Raw genomic sequence first — 20,271 nt, 5'->3', positions numbered from 1 at the left:
CAGCAGGTCACCCACCAGCCACTGATTGTCCTTTCAGGATCCTCATGGATCAGAAAGTCTGGGAGATGGGAAGTGGGTAGCTGGAGATGAACCAGTTCTTAGAAGCCGGTGGCAAGAAATCTGGGTGAGGACAGCTTCTTGGAGCAGGCAGACATAGCTGTGACGGGCATCTAGAAGGTCCTGAGTGGTTCAATAAGCTCCGGTCCAAAGCACAAGGTAGGGCTGATGAGTGCTGGTGGGTGCAGGAGTTCAAGAATGAAATCCAGGCATCTCTGATTTCTGAGGAGGAGAGGAGAGGAGGTGAATAGAGGGAGGTAAGCCCATTTTATTAGTCATATAATTTAAAACTTTTTTTTAAAGTTCTTATGGTATTATAACTCATAAATAGTGATTAAAATGTGGTCAGTAATTAGTTAATAAAGAAATAAATAATGTTCCAGAGGATTATAAAGAAAACAGCCTTCTTTATCTCCTTCCAGCCACAGAGGAACAATCTTTTTTGTTGTTGTTGTTCATGATTTCCATTTTTCTGAATAATATGATTGGATTTCCTTATAGGATGCATTGAGTTTGGTTGCTATCTGTGAATTTCTTTTTCTCTCAGAAGGCCCCCCCACCTTGCCACCTCCCACTGTGCTGAAACCCTGGAGTTTCCCTCCATTTCCGTAGACTTCCCAGGCCGGGAGTCTGGTCTGCAGCTCCTCTGATGGATGGGGTGCTGCCCTTCAGTGTGCATGAAGGTTTCCTCTTCCACTGCCCTTTCCTGCCACCGCCCAGGCTTTCACAACCGAGAAACTAGTCCCCCAAAATGGGGGTGTCGATTCTTGAGATTATTCCTCACCTAGATACTCCATGTAAGAAGAAAAGTAAAGGAGGAAAAGTAGACTCACAGCATGTGACCTCATGCGTCAGGCTTGGGTTGCTTGACAGCTTCTTTTATCTCCACGACTCCAGGGAGACCCAAAGATGACTTCTGTTAGGCCGCTGAGCACACCTGAGCTGGGCCTTGTGCTGAGCTGGGCGCGTGCTGGCAGATTCAGGGATGACCAAGTGAGCCTCTGCTCACAAGGGACCGCTGAATAAATAAATCAGGTCTTTCCATGACTCAGTTCCCCCCCCCACCCACTAGATCACTTGGATCTCAAACTTGATGACAAGTGAAAAGTCCTAAAAATTAAGCTGAATTTCAGCTTTCGGGGAGGGTGACTTAAGTTAGAGATCGCTTCTTCTGCATGAAACATCCCTTTGAGTGGTGTTAATACTGAACATCTGGCCTTTCTGGGATGATTTCTAAAGATCTGAGCTTTGAGAACGAGGCACCCTGTTTCCAGGGGAGGTATTGATGGTTTTTAAGAGATTATTTGGATTGTCCCCTCGGATCTGTGTAGACGGAGCCCGTGGAGACTTTGAAAAGTTGGAGCTGCAGAGAGGGGATCTTTTCAATCTGAATTCTGAGCAACATCAGCTTCATCAAGCTGTCAGGGGGAGTAGGGACTTGCAGAGGAGACCATGTGGCTCCCCGTCCTTCTTGTCACGCTTTCTTGAAATACTGAGGTCATTTAATTTTCTTTTTTTAGTCATTCTGAAGTAAAATATGTCATAGAGGGAGCCTTAAATTGCAGCTGTCTAAAGCTGTCACGGAAAATCCCCCTAGAAATCTGATGATCTCAAACCCAACCACACTTCCCCATCTGTTTTCCCTCCTGCGGCCCCGTTTGTCACCTATGGTCTTTCTCTGTAAAAATCTGACTTCATCTCTGGTAGATGATGTGGTCTGGTGGTAGGAGACCTTCCAAGCCGTAATTTGGCACAGGGATCTGTTTAATGTCAGTCCTTGCCCCTCCCATGGCTTGTTTAGAAGGGAGACGAAACCCCACTGGGCTAAAAACCCTGGTCTTCACCAGATGGCGGGTGCTGGCCAGCCCTCAGGAGGAGTGCTTCTGAGCGCATGGATAAAGTCACCACTCCCCCGGGAGGACATCGAAATACGATTTGATCAGGTTGAAGTTGTGGCTTTACTGAGTAGAATGCGGATTCATGCTGGAGGGATGGACACATTCCCTGTGGCTCCTGTCCTGGGAGACCTGGAGAGTGAACATAAAATCCTCAGGGACCCCTAGGACCTCCCTTACACCTCAGGTCGTCTGGGTGTCTCCTCTGCCTCCTTCCCGTGGTCCCTTTCCAGGAAGCATTTTAAGAAGAAAAGGAGGCTGGCGATACTGCCGTGCCTGTGAGAGGGGGCTGGGCTGGCAGTAAATGCACAGCATAAGGTGGGAAGACCAGAACCAGCAGCACTAAAATCTCAGGCCCATTTACTACAGTTTGGATCTGGATTGTGGCCCAAAGGCCCAAGTGTCAAGTCTTGGATCCCAGAGGGTGTTATTGGGAGGTGGTGGAGCCTCGAAGAGGTGGGCCTAGTGGCAGGGCTTCTAGTCACTGGGGGTAATGGGACCCAGCCCTCCTCTTTCTTCTTTCATTTCCAGCCATAATGGAAATGGGCTTCCTCTGCCACATATTCTTTTTGTGAAGTGCTTGCCACAGGTTCATAGCAGTGGTGCAATTGTTCATGGACTAGGATCTCCAAAACTGTGAATCAAAATAAACCTTTTCCCTTTGTAAGTTGATTATCTTGGATATTTGTTACAGTACAAGAAAACTGACTACCACACTATCCCAGACCTGACACACACAAGTCTGCATTGTAACAGGGATTCACAGGGGACTTAAGTGCGTGCACATTTAAGTGTGAGGAGCACTGTTTTAAGCTATTCTCTGTGCCTTCAGGACAATAAGGATGCTGCTCCACTTTGCAAAATGATAACATTTTATAAGTTTTTTGAGTGGGATAGGGAGAATTAAGAGTAACTATGTCTTAGGGATGATTCTCATGTGGCAGAAAGATAGGCTCCAATGGGTTAAATTCCTCTTTACTTGGATTTTGGTTGTTTTAAACAGCTTCTCTGATTAATCTTTTCCAACAGGTAATTATAGTCTTTCTTTGCTTAATGATGGGATATAATCTGAGAAACGCATTGTTAGACAATTTCATCATTGTGTGAACATCACAGAGTGCACTCACACAAACCTAGATGGTCTAGCCTTCTCCACACCTATCTATATGATATTACCACGGTCCTACATTTGGCCCATCACTAATTGAAACATTCTTATTTGGCACATGATTATAATTGCATGGACACACCCACTTTCCTTAGTACTTTGTTCCTTTAATCTAGAAGTTAACCTTTTTGATAAATGAGGGTAACCATTTTGGTGAGCTCTTGACTACTTGGACAAACCCATCTCAGAAATGCAGAAAGCTGAGTGAATGTAGCTACTTGAAGTAGCTGGACTGGGTGAACCTTTGTGCCTACTCTCTTGGGAAACTTGGGTTAGAACTAGAATCCCCTTGGCCCACAAAGTGGAGTGATGCAAAACTTATAGCAGAAGTGGTCCACTTAACCAAGGACAGACTTGAATTCTATTTGTATTCAATCACAGTAGGGCTTCAAATTGTCTCCACAGGGGTTGCAAAATTAGGTTGAAAGTTATCTTTAAATTGATTGATTGGGGGACATGTCATTTTGTTTGGAAAGGAGGGTCCTCAATAAGGATGCAGAAGTCAGGAGCCTTGGGGGCCCTGTTTCATGTGGGTGTCGGCACCACTCACTGAGGCTGGCTGTGCACCACCACCAAGTCCAGCTATTTGGACTGAATCAGTCATTCCAGGCTTCCACTAGTTAATCATTAGTTAATGTTCATAGCTGGGATGTTAGAGTTCCCTGCCATGAGAGAGTGTTGGTTTGGTTAGAAATCATTGATCCTGTGGGTGTGGGATAGAACAGAAGTGCTGGAATCTGCTCCTGACCTGTCACTGTCTCTCACAGGCTTGCTTTCATGAGTAAGTTCTTAACAATGGAAACCTACACAGGGATGAAACCACTGGTTGGGCCTGTGTTGATGATCTGACCACTCCAACACTCTCCCATGGCAGGGAACTCTAACAGGACACCTGCAGGCAGCCACCAGCATTTTGAACCATAACTGTATTACCTTTTCAGACTTCACCCAGAATTCCTGGTCTCATCCCTCTTTGCAAAATTAGCTGGCTTCCAAGAAGGGTACCTCTTTAGCAATGTTTGCAGGAAAATTCCTGATTTTTTCCCATAAGACCAGCTCCTTTAACCCAGAGAAATTAAAGTTATGAATTTTACCATCATCTATAGTGTGGTATTATTGTGGCACTACCAGGTCTCTTTGATTCTTGGCTATTGCAATGAAAATTAGAGGCATTTCTCTGAAGTGGAACAGCTTGTGTTAGGCCCTGGATTTTCCTGAGAAGAGCAAAGGATTCTTTCTGCCTCTCCTCCCCTTACATGATCTGGGGGTTTTACAGTTTTAAAGCTGATGCCACAGGCAAAATTGCCCCATTAAAATCAATAGAGAAGTTTGCACCTGGATGGTCTCAGTACATCCTTCTTAGTCCCTTTGGTTGAATATTTAGAAGGTGTGACTTCAGGTAGGGAGGTTCTGGCTGCCCTGGCTCATTCCTTGTTGTTCTTGCTCCCATCTAGGGCCGGCAGGGCCTGGGATCCATTTTCGTCTGGGCCTCTGGGAATGGTGGGAGAGAGGGGGACTACTGCTCCTGTGACGGCTACACCAACAGCATTTACACCATCTCTGTGAGCAGCACCACCGAGAATGGCCACAAGCCCTGGTACTTAGAGGAGTGTGCCTCCACCCTGGCTACCACCTACAGCAGCGGGGCCTTCTATGAACGGAAAATTGTAAGTTTTCCTGGAAAGTTAGAGGGTTTATAGCACGTATGTCATCTCTCTGGGACGGGGGTGGCAGCGGGTGGGGAGACCTCCTTTTCCCTACAGGTGAATTAGAATGAGGCCAAATTGTGCTGGATCCCAGGTTCCCAGCCTCAGTCCTTGGCAAACCATTTGAGCCTTGAGGTCAACCTCGGTCCCTTGGCAGCCTGCCTCCGACCCTGCCTTTCTCCTCTGTGCCCAGAAATACCAATTGAAACCCTCTCTGGCTTTAGTGATCCAAAAATATCATTTAAGAATGGGGTTCATTTCTCATCGTTTCTCCTTTTAGCTCTCTGAAATTCTGTGGTTGCATCACTCAGAATTCAATTGACCAGTCCAGTTCCCACGTGTAAAATAGAGTAAGAAAAAGTCTTGCTTTGATACTGGAATATTCTGGAAATCCAAGTGTTCTTCTAGGCTTTCTGCTGCTACTAAAGGGCACATGGTGGCCACTTGGAAGTCAACCAATGGTTTCTGTCTGTTCTGCTCACTTCATTGAATATGTGGGATTTATCTTTCTCTATTTCTTTTATTTTTTTTTTTTTGTGGGGTGGGTGGTGCTGAGAATGGAACCCAGGGAATTGCCCAGGACTGTACCACTGAGCCACATATCCAGCCCCTGACTGACCTTTCATACGGTAACGGTTTTCCTATGTGGGTGGAATTTGTTCCACTTTCTTCCCTATACACTTTCCTAATTTAAAAAAAAAAAAATGGAAAAAGGGAGGGTTTCCCATCTAGTTAATGCAGAATTCAAATGTACTAACTTAATGACTGTTAAGTTAGTTTATAGACATTTAAAAAATGAGACCACAGAGCAGGCCAGACATGGTTTAATTTTAAAGCTCACCAGCATCTTTTATTTCTCCTGGTGCTTAGCTACATCTTTAGAAATTATTTGCAAATTTATTTTTACATTTTTCTGGGGAAGTACACAGGCTTCCCATTCTTTGCTTTGCTCTGCACCCGTGAAAGATCAGCCACCACCATTCCACTGCCCGCCTGGCCACAGCCCAGGCTGCTTGACTAAGGCCTTAATTTAAGTTGTTACTTTCCCTTTCTCCTGCAGCCCTCGCCCCTGGGATGGGCAGCTGAGATTCTAAATGATGTCCTGTTCATTTAGGCATCCAGCTCATTTGAGCATGGACTTGCTGGAGTCTTATTAAACAGATGTTTGGGCTGAAACCCAACTGGGAGCAAGTTGAGGCTCGAATTATTGAGCATTTTGTACCGTGGGCTGTGTTCTGGGAGGATGGTGTCACTCAATTCTGGAAGCAGGACTCGTGGCTTTATTTGCTTATTTAATCATGCTAGCATGTGTGTATTTGTGCATGCATGTGCACACACTTTAACTACAAGATCCTTTAATACAGGCTAGGGTTGTGGCTCAGTGGCAGAGCACTTGCCTGACATGGGTGAGGCACTGGGTTCAATTCTCAGCAACACATAAAAATAAATAAAATAAAGGTCCACTGACAACTAAAAAAAAATTAAAGAAAAGAAAGATGCTTTAATACCCCCCCCCCTTTTTTTTTTCTTTTGAAAAAGAAATTCTCTGAGCAATAATGTGTGGGTAAGAAGATGTAGTTGGGAGCACAATAAAAGAGAAAATGGAACCAGTTAGAGTTACTGTACCAGAACTCTACTCTGATAGTATGGGTGGCATTTTCCCTCTGCTCCACTAGAGCCCAGTGTTTGCTTTGAGTCCACTCAGATATCCTGCAAGGGGACAAGCAACTGATCTGGACAGTCGGCACCTCGTAGTCTTGAGTTCGGCAGATCTCTGACAGTAGTCAAATGTCTGTGCCCTTGTGTGCTTCATCCCTCTCAGTCCAGTGAATGTCAAGCTGTGTCTTTCTGGTGTGAGGGATGACCCCCACTGATTGACTCGTGATCAAAGAAGAAAAACCAACAGCTTGCATCTCTGACCTCAGCAGAGGGTTTATACGTTCAGTAAACATGAACCATGTTTCTGGCACAGCACTAGGACTCACAGGAGGCTGCCCTCCCTGTTTAGCTGTCCCCCTGGGGATCTTGCTCACTCCTCACCTTCTCTGAGGCTGGAGAGTGAACCTTGGGCCCTACATGCTCTCAGTTGCTTGGCTTCCTGCCCAGCCACCCTTAGTTTCCCTTGTTGGCCACCATTTACCCAGCACGAGTCTGTGCAGGGGCCTATCATTGTGCCTGTTTGCATATGAAGAGGCTGGGGGCAGAGAGGTTGCATCCTGGGCCCTTTTCCCTTGCCCTCAGCTGCTCTCTCCATGTCAAGGTGCCTTAGGCTTTCTGGACTGGCAGGGAGGAAGGCAGCCTCTGTGGACATTCCTGTCAGATCTTCCTGTGCCTGTGTGACCCAGATCCCCCTCCACTGCGGAATTGTCAGCTCAGCTAAAGTGAGACAGGGGAAACATGTGGAAGGCTGGGTTGTTATCACTGGAGAAATTTGTTCTCAAGGCTTACACAAATTGGCTACTGGAGCCTTGTGGTGGGCGGGTGGGTGGGTTAGTTTCCTGTTCCTGCCATAACAAATTATCACTAACTTAGCAGCTTAAAACAGCACAAAATTTATATCTCACAATCCTATAGGTCAGAAATCCAGCAGCCTTGCTGGGTCTCTGCTTGGAGTCTCATAAGCCTGAAATCAATATGTTGGCAGGCCGTGCTCCTTTCTGGCAGCTTTGGGGAAGAACCTATTTCCGTACACATTTAGATTGTGGGCAGTATTCAGCTTCCTGTGGCCATGGGACTTAGGTCCTCCTTTGCTCATGGGCTCTGACGAGGGGCACTCTCATTCCAGAGCCACTCACAGTCCTTGGCTTAGGTCTCCCCAGATCTCCCTTCCAAGCCAGCAGTGCTAGGCAAGCACTCTACCACTGAGCCGCACTCCCAGCCCCCTTTCACTTCTCAGGGCCCTCCCAGGTAACCCAGGATCAGCTCCCCAATTTACAGCTGGTGAGCAACTTAATTCCATCTGCAAAGGGCATGGGAGGAGCACTAAAAGCAAAGATCCCCAGGAGGCACGATCCTGTCCACAACAGCAGAACACACATGCTGATCCCAATGCCACCGCTCCCTGTTTCAGTTTCAAGAGGGGGTGCAGATCAGGATGAGCAGCAAGGCCCATCCCACCTTGCCTCTCAGGTGGGCCAACACCCCCCACACACACAACTGGTAGAGCCAGGCTCACTTTCCCAAAGACAGCAACTGGCTCTTCATTCTGCTCAGATGCCGAGGACACTCCAGGTTTATCTGTTTCTGTAGACAGAACTGGGGTGCTTTGGGCCCACTGAGGGGGACATCAGGGTGGAGACTCCAATATGTAACTTTGAGGCTAAATAACATAACACTGTCCAGCCACTTGGGTACACCATGAACAGTTGGTTTTCAGTTGCCCTAAAATCAGGAAGTCACTGAGGTGGGCTCTGGGATGGTCTTGCTGTAGGAACTCTTAGGCATTAGTGGAAGACGCACAGTGCCTGGTGCCTCAAGGAAAGGACTTATGGAGGGTCCCCCTTTGTTTCAATTTGCTTTTCCTATTTCTCTGCACAGACTTCTGCAGTACTAAAGAATAAGCTGAGCTCATGATGTGTGTTTGCCGGCTGCTTCTCTTTCCCTGCCTCATCCCCATCTTCACCCTGAGGTTAGCCTGTTCCTGCAGCACTTCACACGTGAGACGAGCCATCAAGTGGGGAGCACCAGACAATGTGTTTGCCCAGTGCCTTTTCTGTTCCTGGCACCCAGGGTCACACTCTCCAGTCTGCAGCATGAGACTGAGTCAGCCCTCATGCCTTCCCTGTCTCACATACCTTTCTCTCACCCAGGTCACCACTGATTTGCGTCAGCGCTGCACAGATGGCCACACCGGGACCTCGGTCTCAGCCCCCATGGTGGCGGGCATCATCGCCTTGGCTCTAGAAGCAAAGTAAGTTTTCACTTTCCTTTCTTTTCCTTTTTTTTAAAAAATTGTTTACATTGTGGCAAAATATACATAAAGTTTACCATTTTAACCACCTTTAAGTGTATAGCTCAGCAGCATCAAATGCATTCAGTACATTGTTGTGCAGCCTTCACGATATCACCCACCTCCAGGAGTCCTCCACCTTCCCACACTGAAACTCTGAACCATGAAGCGCCAGCTATCTGTGTTCATCTGCTCAGACTGTCAGAAAAGGCAACTTATATCACAGAAACTCGTTGTCTCAAAGTTCTGCAGATTAGGGGTCCTAGATCCAGGTGTCAGCAGAGTTGGTGTCTTTTTAACTAGTAGGCAGCCGCCTCTCTATGTGTCTCCATGTCATCATCCCTTGTCGGGGTCTAGATTTCCTCTTCTCATAAGAGCACTAGACATAGTAGATGAAGGTTCCCCCAAGTAACTTCACTTACCTTAATTACTTTTGAAAGTCCTGTCTCCAAATATGGTCACATGCTAGGCTGAGGTGTTCAACATATGAAACAATTCAGCTCATAACACTCTCTCCAGCCCCTGACGACTACCATTTTCCTTTCCATCTCTATGGATTTGATTATGCTACAGACCTCATATGGAGTCTTACAGCACAGGTAGAGTATCTCTAAAATTCAAATCTGACATCCAGACGGCTCCAAAATCCAAAAACAAATTGAGTGCTAACACCATGGTCAGAAATGGTCATCTTTTGGAGTAGTTTGGATTTCAGATTAAGGATCAACCCATTAAGTCTATGTAAAAGCTCCAAAAATCTCAAAAAGAATATAAAAAAAATCTAAAATACTTCTAGTCCTAAGAATTTTGGATAATGGATACTCCACCTGTTTTGTCCTTGTGTAGCTGATTTACTTCACTTAGTGTAAGGTCTTCAGGGCTCATCTCTGTGGTAGCATGTATCAGAATTTTCTTCCTTTTTCAGGCAATTCCAATGGTTGCAAAGTTGTTTCTTCTCTACTTTTTCTTTTCACTTTTTTTTATGGGTGCATTGTAGTCATACATAATTCTGGGATTTGTTGTTACATATTTGTACATGAATACAAGTTGACAATACAATTTTGCCAGTATCATTCTCAGTATTTCCCCTTTCCTTCTCTCCTCCCTCTCCCTGCTTCCCTTCCTTGCTCTACTGATCTCCCTTTGATTTTCATGAGACCCCCCACCATATCCACATACCTTCATCCCCCCTTTTCCCTCTCTAGCTTCCACATATGAGAGAAAACATATGACACTCGACCTTCTGAGTTTGGCTTATTTTGCTTAACATAATATTCTCAAGTTCCATCCATTTTATTCTTCTCTATGACTGAATGGAACTCTATTTTGTACATATACCACATTTCCTTTATCTATTCATCTATTAATGGACAACTAGGCTCGTTCCACAGTTTGGCTATTGTGAATTGTACCGATGCAAACATGGGTATGCATGTTTTGCTATAATATGATGATTTTAATTCTTTGGGATAAACAAATATCAAGGAGTAGTATAGCTGGGTCATATGGTGGTTCTATGCCCATCTTTTGAAGTATCTTCTTTCTTTAAGCCCACTGTTTTCTCCCCTTTGGAGGATCCTGGGGACTGGATCCAGCGTCCATTCTACTCCACATACCAAAGGCATGCTTTAGCTTGTTGTGTTCCCTTTAAGAACTTTAGTTCATAAATTGACGATAAAAGGGTAATGCTTTGTCTATTATAAACTCAATAGAAATCCCAGAGTTGCTAGTGTGTGAATGGATCAAAAAGAAAAAAGAATTAACTCCACATGCAATAATGGGGTCAAAAGCAAATTTTAGTTTTAGACATCAAAACAGACATGGAACAAATGAGCCATTCTGCAGTAATCGTTTGCTGTAGATGAGCTTTTCAATGATTCAAAAAGAATGTTTGGGCTGCGTAAATCCTTGTAATTATGCATGTTTGCATGTTGATTTGCACACAACTAAAGAGCACAACACTCAAATGCTACCAATTTAACAAAGAAACAGCTAAATATTTTCAATTTCCAGGCCACAATGTCAGCTTCTGTGTCCTGAGGCTCTTTTTAAAAGTCCTAAATAATTAGTTACTTGTGTGGAAAGTTGCATTCACGTACTTAGCAATTCATTGCTCTCTATTTTCTTCTATTTCTTATTGGAAACATGCGAGGAATTTTGTTAGTTTCTATTTAGTTTACCAAATAGAAAACAAACCCTGCTTCATGACCGAAGGTTCTACTCAACTTGCCTATGGATCCATGAAAACCCAGATATCCATCTTCTTCGTTGCCATAGCACCTTCTCAGACATTTAGGTGACAAGTCAAGCAAAGCTCATTTCAGATAGTGTCTGCCAAGAGCTCTTAAAAACTTATGGCACTGGGCAAGGAAGGAACAATGACATCCAGGGAACCCACAGGCCTGCGTGTAGGAGATTTGGAGACTGAGTCCAACCTGCCTAGGGTGCACAATCTCAGAGTTGCCTTATCTCTCCATTCACTGTAGTGTAGAAGGAACCAGGGCAAAGCAGATGTTCCTGGGGGGAGAAATTCCCAAGGGGATTGGGAGGACCTAAGGGCAGCGTGTGATGAGAATGAAGGAAGACTTATTTGTAAGAATTGTCCCATAGCTTAAGGCAGTCTTAGGACTTTCCATCCAGCCATTCCTTCTTCACTGAAAAACACTTTCAGGCCTAGGGCGTAGCTCAATGGTAGAGCACTTGCCTAACTGCACAAGGCCCTGGGCTCGATTCCCAGTTCCGCAAAAGAAAGAAAGAAAAACATTTCCAACACCCTTTCCTTGACATATTTTCCATACATTTACACTGGATTTTATTAACTGGAATCAAAAAGGAAACGGATTTCCTCGTAACAGAATGGTCTGTAGCCTCCTCTTCCCATAAACAGCCTGGGGTAGTCTGTGAAGATGGTTCAGAACTCTATAATACCATAGAAATTAAAAGATCCCAATCTTCATGCTCACTTTAAGGGAACCTGGGAAACTGCCTAGGCCATTGAGGGTATGCAAATCCAAGAAGCTACCAAGTATCTGAAAGATGTCATTTTTAAAAAGTAGTGTGTGCCAGGAATGGTGGCAGAGCTGATAGGGGTGACCAGGCCGGACAGTGGGGCTGGACACAGGGTCAATGACCAAAAAAGAGTGCTGGATTTTTGTTGCACATGCTTAAAAATCCCAAGACTAATGCTGAACTTAAAGGTTTAAACATAAATTTAGATGAATGGTCATGGAGCATTTCCAGGTGAACAAAGCAACCAAGATTCGCCACCAACAGAACTTATGGTCAGATTATCCTGCTCAGGAGCTGCCCCTGCCACACTGAGATGATCCTCACTGAAAAGCAACAAACTGCTCCTAAGCCACAAGAGGAGGTTACATAGAAGAAAGTCATCCCAGAAGAAACTGGAGAAATAAAAACTTATGGGAATAAATTCATCATAAAATAAGTGCAAATAAAAGGCAAAGTCTTAAAAAAAAAAAAGATTTCTAACTTTATGCCTTTCTGTCCTTTGCTCTAAATCTCATTTTTCCTAGCACCTAAATGCTAAGCTTCCCGGGGGATTGGCTTAAGCCATCCTTCAGTAAGCCCCATAACATGCAGCAATCATTTGACATGCAGTAATGATTTGCCAGGTCACATAGCCAAAAATGACTACAGCCACATCTCCTCCATCTGAACTCCAAAGCTTGTGCCAATAACCACTACACCAGGGTGCATTGCTTAAGACTACTTTGGGCCTCAGAATTTTTCTCTACCCTTGAGGTTGGTATGTAGGTCCTCAGGAGAAAAAGCGTAAGAAGAAAGTAGCAGATCAATCTGTGCCTGGCAAAGTACTGGAGATTGGATGGGCCGGTATGGTGGGGGTAAAACAGCAAGGAGGCCAGTGACTACCCAGTAACAGGCAGGCACAGCAGCAAGAGCACACCAGAGAGACCAGGGAAGACAAGAGTGAGAGCCTCCAGGGAGGAGGGTACCCCAGGATCACAGCACAGGTGAGCTCATTATGGGAAAATAGGCAAAGCAGGAGCTACCGGTGGAAACAGCAACTGGAGCAGCCACTGTGGAAAACAGTAGGGCAATTCCAAAAAAAAAAATTACATGTGGAATTACCATATGATCAAGAAACCCCAGAAGAATTGAAAGCAGGAAGACAAAAAAAAAAAAGGGTTAACATACCCATATTCATGGCTGCATTATTAACAGGAGCCAAATGGTGAGAAACAACCCACATGTCCATTGATGGATGGATGGACAAACAGAATGTGGTCTCTACATACAATGGAATATTATTCAGCATTAAAAAGGAAGGAAATCTTGACACATGTTATAATAAGAAATGAACCTTGAAGATACTATCCTAAGTAAAATAAGGCAAATAGGACAGGATTCCGTTTATTTTAGGTACCTACAAAAGTCAAATTCATAGGAACAGAAAATAGGATGGTGGTTATCAGGGGCTGTGAGAAGTAGGAATGGGACACTAGTGTTTCATGGGTAGAATTTCTGTTTGGGAAATGACAGAGTTCCGGTGATGCATCGTGCTGCACATTGATATGCATGTACTTCATGCTACCAAACTGTACACTTAGAAATTGTTAGAATGGCAAATTTCACATTATGGGTATTTCAACACACATGAACACATACATGCACACACGTGCACACACAGTGGGAGATTGCCTTGGGTCAGGGCAGGCACTGTCCTGAGGAGATTGCTCGGGACATCAGGATGCCTCAGCATTTTGACTTCCTTGTGGCAGGTTCCAAGCATGTCACATGTTCATAGGTTCACATTTGCTGCAGGAGCACACATAGCACAGCAGGGATCTGTAGCAAATAGACACATACATGGATTAAGTTCCTGGGGTAATCCTGGGGATTGTTGGGGTCATCCCCCCTTGAATAAATCCTGAAAACATAGTCTGGAAAGAAAGAGTATTTGGGGCAGAGGGGATGTTAGGGATTTCAAGTCTTAATAGATGTTCATTTGTTCTTGGTTAACTCTCTAGTTAAAAGTTCGTAGATATGTGTCAACTTAACAAACTAAAAGAAGAATAAAATATAACTATATCTCTGTCAAATTGTGAGTGGATTCATGAGTCCATGCTTCTACCATCCCACTCAGCTGTTAGTTTTATGTAGCCATAATATATTCCTTTTATTGGCAGCTCATATGTAGTTATTGTCTATACCATATTTTAAAAAGCAGCCTTGCAAAAAGCGTATATGTGCAAATATCCAGAGTTTATGACAATTAATACTGAGTAGAAGAAGTAATTTTGCTTTATACTCTCTTTCTCTGCCTAGAGATAGTAGGGAAAATAGCTTTATCAAATCCAAGATGCCATTGATCTTAAGATGTACCCTTTTATGTACCACAAAAACCAGAAGTGCTGACAAAAAAAAAAATATATACTTCCATATCTCTTTGAAATTTTGTGACTATAAAGGAATTCATTTAGACTCGGAGTTATTTAGACCTGGAAATGACAATAAGAACAGCCAGGATCAAGTTCAGCACCCCCAGGCGATGTAACAAGATCCCAATTGCAGTGGACAGAGTTGGGTGATAAGAGACATCAAGTGGTAAGATGGATCCTGTTTTTAGAGGTGTTATAAAGGCAGGAAAATGTAGCTGAGAATCAAAGAAATATGTTCTTTGAATGACGTGTTTCTACTTTGCACTAAAATGCATGTATTAGAAATTTAGAATTACTACAGTCTGTACCTGGATGGAATCTGGCTCCATCATGGTTTGAGGATATTCTTGTGCATTATGACAAAGAATTGCTCCAAATACTTAATAAATTAAATTTTTTCTTCTTGCCACTTCCAAAATTTCCTGTATGGCCCTGTACAAACTGACAGAGCTTGGCAGCAAAGTGAGGTTTTTTATGCTCGTGGATTTTAATTCATCTTTTGTGCTCTTTCATCTCAGGAAGACATTCTTTATGAAGAGCTTATGAAGTCAACCCTTGCTGAGGCTGTGGCTGTGAGCCTGTGGGCTTGCTCTAGTTCAGGGTGGGGCTGGCTGCCCACACATCACTCTGAATGGGCCTGTATGGCCAGCCGCGCACCTGTGTGGGCCTCAGCCGGCTGTTGTTGTGTCATTGCAGCAGCCAGCTAACCTGGAGGGACGTCCAGCACCTGCTAGTGAAGACATCTCGGCCAGCCCACCTGAAAGCCAACGACTGGAAAGTGAACGGTGCTGGGCATAAAGGTGCGGCAGCTCCTGTTGGGCTGGGCAAGGACCAGCATGTCACCCCATCCTAGTGGACCCTCTGGGTGATCTTTGGAATCAAAGTATTCTGGCACCAGCATTGACATAAAGGGAGAACCCGAAAATCTTAACAGTTCAGGTTCCTTAATTTCATGACTTTTGCCATATCCGGGGACCACTTCTACCAGCATTTACTGAATAGTTCTCTTTAAATTAACACCCCCTTTTATTTTTACATAAAGAAATACATTTTAAAAGGAAATTTTTTATAATTAGTGAATCATAGATTTTGATTTGTTGATTTGTGGCTATTTTTTATACACATTAAAACAAATCCATAATTTTAAAATAAGTGATACTTCTTGCTATCTAAGGGCAGCTTGCATTCTTAGCCTTGAATAGTTCTGTCATTGTGAAACTCACCCTTAATGTCCTCATCTGCATAATAAACAAGGACATTGAGATGGTTACATAAATTACTTTCTAACTATAAAACTTGTTGGCCAGCCCCTGTGTAATAAAAGCAACTCATAGGACAGCAGACCCTCCACCCCTAACCCAGTATTGTGCAGACCCAGGTTCCATGAAGCCATTGTCAGGACTAGATCAACCCAGAAACTTGGCACCTCTGGAGTAGGTAATTGTAAGACTGGATCATTGGCTTTGTTTGTCTTTCAGGGATACTTGGAAAAGATTTTGGTCAGCCACGATGTTATTAGGGAAGACTTTCCCCCTCTTTTCTGAAGTGCAGGTCCAGCTATTTTGACACCAAGCCCAATACTAGTATCTGTAAAATATAGGTCAAGTATTGTTACCGTAAAGGCCAATGAGCATTCCTTTTAATAAGGAGCTGTTGATTGGGCCTCATTCATCCCTGTGTTGCAGGAATGTTGGTGGTAGTGGTGTGCTGTAACAAGAGCTGACCTACATTTCAGTTTTGGCCTAATTAAATAGGAAAATAGATTGTATCTAGTTCTTGACCTTGCCTCTTAAATTAAACTTTGAAACTCTCCTCCCTTGGCCAAATTAAACACTGGAGCCGCCAGCTCTCAGCGCTCTTGTCTGTGGGCTCCAAAGTGTGCTTGCCCTGAATGCCTGGGGAACTCAGCAAGGAAGAGGAAAAATGACAAGTGCCGCTAGCCTTGTTTATATTGTGCTTAATGCACATGGTCAGTTTTGTCTGTTTTGAGTTTTGTTTTATCATTGCTGGGGATGGAGCTCAGATCCTTGGCTATGCTAGGCAGGTACTATACCACTGAGCTAAACCCCCAACCCTGAGGTCTCAGATTTTTTTTTCTCTTGTCTGGGCTAAGATTCAGGAGGCACAGATGCCAATAGATTATTTTAATGAAAATAAATCTGTTCTTGTCCCCTCCACCCACTACCCCAAAAGAAAGTCCTAGGCCCTCTCACTCCTACTCTGTATCAAAATGGTACATCTGTCCCGGCCCACTCTCCTAAGTGGAAGAAGTTCCACTCAGAGAACAATGCAACTGAGGGACCCATCTTGCAGCCTGGGCTCTCAGGAGCCCTTGAGGTGACTCCATTGGCGTGTGTTCCCTGGAAGCCCAGGAGGGTGGGAGAGCTGGCTTTGCTCCCTTCCTGCAGGAAGGCAGGAGAGCCTGGCTCTGAAGGCCCTGTCTTTTCAGTTAGCCATCTCTATGGATTTGGCTTGGTGGATGCAGAAGCTCTCGTGCTGGAGGCAAAGAAGTGGACAGCAGTGCCATCCCAGCATATGTGTGTGGCCACTTCAGACAAGAGGCCCAGGTAAGGCTCCACTCCAGCACTGCTGACTACTTCTCAGACTTGTGAGACCTGACTCTGCTGTATCATGCATGTGGTGGGGGAGGTGTTGACACACATTCCTATGCAGGTAGGCAGGACATGGGCGCATGTGCTTGGTGGTGCATGTCTATACATGCCTGCATTTTCTCTTGTGGATTGTGCAGCTAGGAAAAAGTTTCCTTCTGGATCCATGACCATTTTTAGGCCTCTTCCTCTTCTGCAGCAGATTGCATGATGGTAGGGAGCTGGATCCTCAACCTGAATCCCTTGGCCTGGTGCAGGAAATTCTTATCCATAAGTTTTAACAGCAGACTGGACCAAGGATCTGCCCTGCCCAGCAAGGTGTAATGAAGAGCAGCCACAAGTGTCTTTCTGTCCCTACCCACTAGAGGTTGGAACCATAGCCCCAGCCCAGTGTAGCTGCCCTAGAGTCCACAGTGTGAACCTACTGGGCATGGGCGGGAGTGGCAACATCAGTCCTCTTCTCTGTTGCAAGGGGCACGAGACCAGGGGTTTATAATCCAAAATGCAGAGCAGTTCTGCGTTGCTTTTATCAGGCCTCATAAACCTTCTTAAGGTTTAAGCACTGGGATTTTTTTAACAAGATTCGAGCAGTTGGCTACAGGACTCTGACTTCATCTTTCTTTCATGCATTGCCCTTTGGAGGAAGTTTTCCTAAATCAATTACATGTGTTCATTGAGATTTTTATTTACAAAAAAAAAAAAAAATCAGCTGGAAAGCAAATCAGACAGTGAGAACCCTACTCCATTGAAGAAGGAAATCAGATTATCCTCCTGAATTCTGCTGTTGCTCCTGTGCTAAGAAGGCTAGTGGTGCTTCTCTAGACTTTAATATCTGATAAAGAATGGAATGGATTTCCAGCTAGGTCTATTCATTACCTTTGGAAAATGGGTGTTTGTAAAAGAGATGATGAAGTGATTAGAAGTGGTACATTACAGAGCTGGGGGAGTAGCTCAGTGGTGGAGTGCTTACCCCACCTGTGCAAGCCATCCAGCACAGAAAGAAAGGAAGGAAGGAAGGGAGGGAGGGAAAAAAGAAGGGGTATATTGCTTTATTGACAAATATGGGTCCCTCTCTTTGAAATCACCTTTTCTGGGAATATGTTTATCTCTTATACTAGGTTTTGTCACAAAATGTTGAGAAAAGTGTTTTTCATGGATACCTTGCAAATGGTAGGAATTCAGAAAGTGTTGGATGAATAGCTACTGAAGAATCTTTTTTAAAAATTGCATATTTCAACCTATGGCTAATTGCACAGACTGACCACCAGATGATCTAAGAGCTGACAGGTCAGCTGGCCAGGAGGCAAGATTCTATGCTGGCTTTCTTTCTTTCTTTTTTTTTTTTTTTTTTTTTGTAATGCTGGGGCATAGAACTCAGGCCTCACACAAGCACTGTATCACTGAGCCAAATCCTTAGCCCTTCAATGTTGGTTTCTTAAAGATGCATTTTCTTTAAGGAGTCTTAGACTGTCAAATTCATAAGGAAGGGGAGATTTGGTGAGATAAACGAGGCCTTTCGCCCTCATTGGCTTGGTTTGTTGCCAGATGCCCACAGCATGGATGATCAGATGCCAGGTGAGGTGGTGTGGGCTCCTGGGGCTGGCTCCTGACCTGCAGAGCTGCCCTCTTCCCTCTCACTGTTCTCCCCGTCAGGAAAGCTCCTGAATGAAGCTTTCTTCTCCTGCCAGAAATCATTTTAAGATGGTAGAGTGGTGCCTCGGTGGCGAATGGTTGTTTTTATTTTTATTTTATTTTGTTTTTTAAGTGAAAGCACACAGAGTCTAGACAGCACAGGTTGAGGGAACCCGCCGTAACACACAGTATGACATTGTTCCTGTCCTTTGAGGAAAATAAGGACTCTACAAATTCCAAGAGGGGGCAAGAATCAGACTTCTGTTTCTGAAGGAAAATCATCTTTACCTTTAGCAGTTTCAGACTCTTTCTGGAATTTTCAGCCCACTTACTGTCTCCAACCCTTACCTAACCCCACTTGATTGTTTCCGAGGATGTAAGGTCCTCCAGAGGGAGAAGAGTACCTCCGTGGGGGAGGCAGGTACCTCTTTTCCACCAGCCTGTCTCCTGGTGGGAAGCTCCAGCCAGCTCTGCCGCCATCCTGCTTGCCTGTGGGCAGTGATTTGAACCAGAGCTGCTGAGTTCCTCACCACAGTTATAGCCAGTTTCCCTCACCAGGCTTCTCCTCTAGCTTTGCCACAGATGAGATGAAAAGGAAGGATTCCATGTATCTGCTTGTCCCTCGTGTGCATTTCTCAGTCCAGCTTCTACTATCTTGGGCCTTGCTCAAGTTTCTTTCTCTAGTGGGGGAATTCTAGGACTTTCTGAGTATCCCAAACCTGGCTCAGCTGCTTCCCATGGTAAATAACAAAATAAGACAAGAAGAGAGGAAGAGACTCTGCGTTCTGTGTGCACACCTTTGTGCAGCACGTGGGGTATACTTACCTACCTTTCCCTTGAGAAGAAGGGAAACATCACCCTGATGTGAGGAAAGGTCACACCCTGATGTGAGGAAAAGTCTGAACCCCAAAACAGACTGAGCTCCTAGAATCAAGGCATCTGAGCTGCCTCTGCAGGAGCCCCCGTGGGTCAAGGCAGCATCCAGGGAATGCTAACTCTTCAGTGCAAGGACAAGGGGAGATCACTTTAACTGAAGAACAGGTACTTCCTACAGGAGAAAATGACTGCAGCTAGGGTACAGCTCATGGTGGAACACTTCCCTAGGACGCAAGAGGCTCTGGGTTCCATTCCCAGCTCACACACACACACACACACACACACAAAAACCAGGAGTTGGGGGGTTCCAAGTTAGAACTGAATGAAAAATACAAGGTATACCTGAGTCTCTGCTGTGATTCAAACACATGTAGAGGATCAAACACGTTATTACTATTAATATGTAATAATCTATTCAGAACCTTCTTAGACTAAAGGATAGTAAATAGGATTGTGACCGGTGACATCTACCTGTACAGAATTATTTCGGAATCTATGTATTACACAGAGAAAATGCTAAAATTAACTCTTTTATGACTTTTCTTCATGTGAAAAAGAAAATCAAGCTTAATATAATCCCTTTGAATGAAAAAGAGTTCTTGCTATGAAGTATCTTATTTGATTGTTTGGATTTGTGTAGCCAGTACTTTCCTTACTCCTTTAAATATTCCGGCTACCATGAAACAGTTTACGACCCCCAAGTCAATGCTGGAGAAATGGCCACAAAAGTGTCTTTTAAACCAGTGTGAAACAATCAGACCTTACCTACATGTCTTAGATTTTGGCTGATTTGGAAAATTCCCATTCAGACATTCATACAGAGTTAATAGTTTAGTTTGGCGTGTGTGTGTGTGTGTGTGTGTGTGTGTGAGAGAGAGAGAGAGAGAGAGAGAGAGAGAGACTCTCTCCCCTTCTCTCTCTCTCAAGATACTTCCACCCCAAAAGCCATTATGTTGTTT

The 20,271-nt window shown here is 44.4% G+C and overlaps 1 protein-coding gene across 4 annotated transcripts in view; it reads left to right on the top strand.

Moving 5' to 3' along the window:
- Positions 1 to 20,271, top strand: part of Pcsk6 (proprotein convertase subtilisin/kexin type 6) — a 185,759-nt gene that overhangs the window by 92,101 nt on the left and 73,387 nt on the right. For all 4 annotated transcript variants that reach the window (XM_078051270.1, XM_078051269.1, XM_078051268.1 and 1 more), the window contains exons 8-11: positions 4,575 to 4,787; positions 8,636 to 8,736; positions 14,892 to 14,995; positions 16,645 to 16,762. In XM_078051270.1, the coding sequence (XP_077907396.1) occupies positions 4,575 to 4,787; positions 8,636 to 8,736; positions 14,892 to 14,995; positions 16,645 to 16,762 (536 nt within the window). The remainder of the gene's footprint in view (positions 1 to 4,574; positions 4,788 to 8,635; positions 8,737 to 14,891; positions 14,996 to 16,644; positions 16,763 to 20,271) is intronic.

The sequence above is a fragment of the Ictidomys tridecemlineatus genome, chromosome 5, assembly GCF_052094955.1.
Source record: "Ictidomys tridecemlineatus isolate mIctTri1 chromosome 5, mIctTri1.hap1, whole genome shotgun sequence".
In the NCBI taxonomy this organism is placed as follows: Eukaryota; Metazoa; Chordata; class Mammalia; order Rodentia; family Sciuridae; genus Ictidomys; species Ictidomys tridecemlineatus.
Note: the sequence above shows the minus strand (reverse complement) of the source record. Positions and strands in the feature narration are given on the sequence as shown.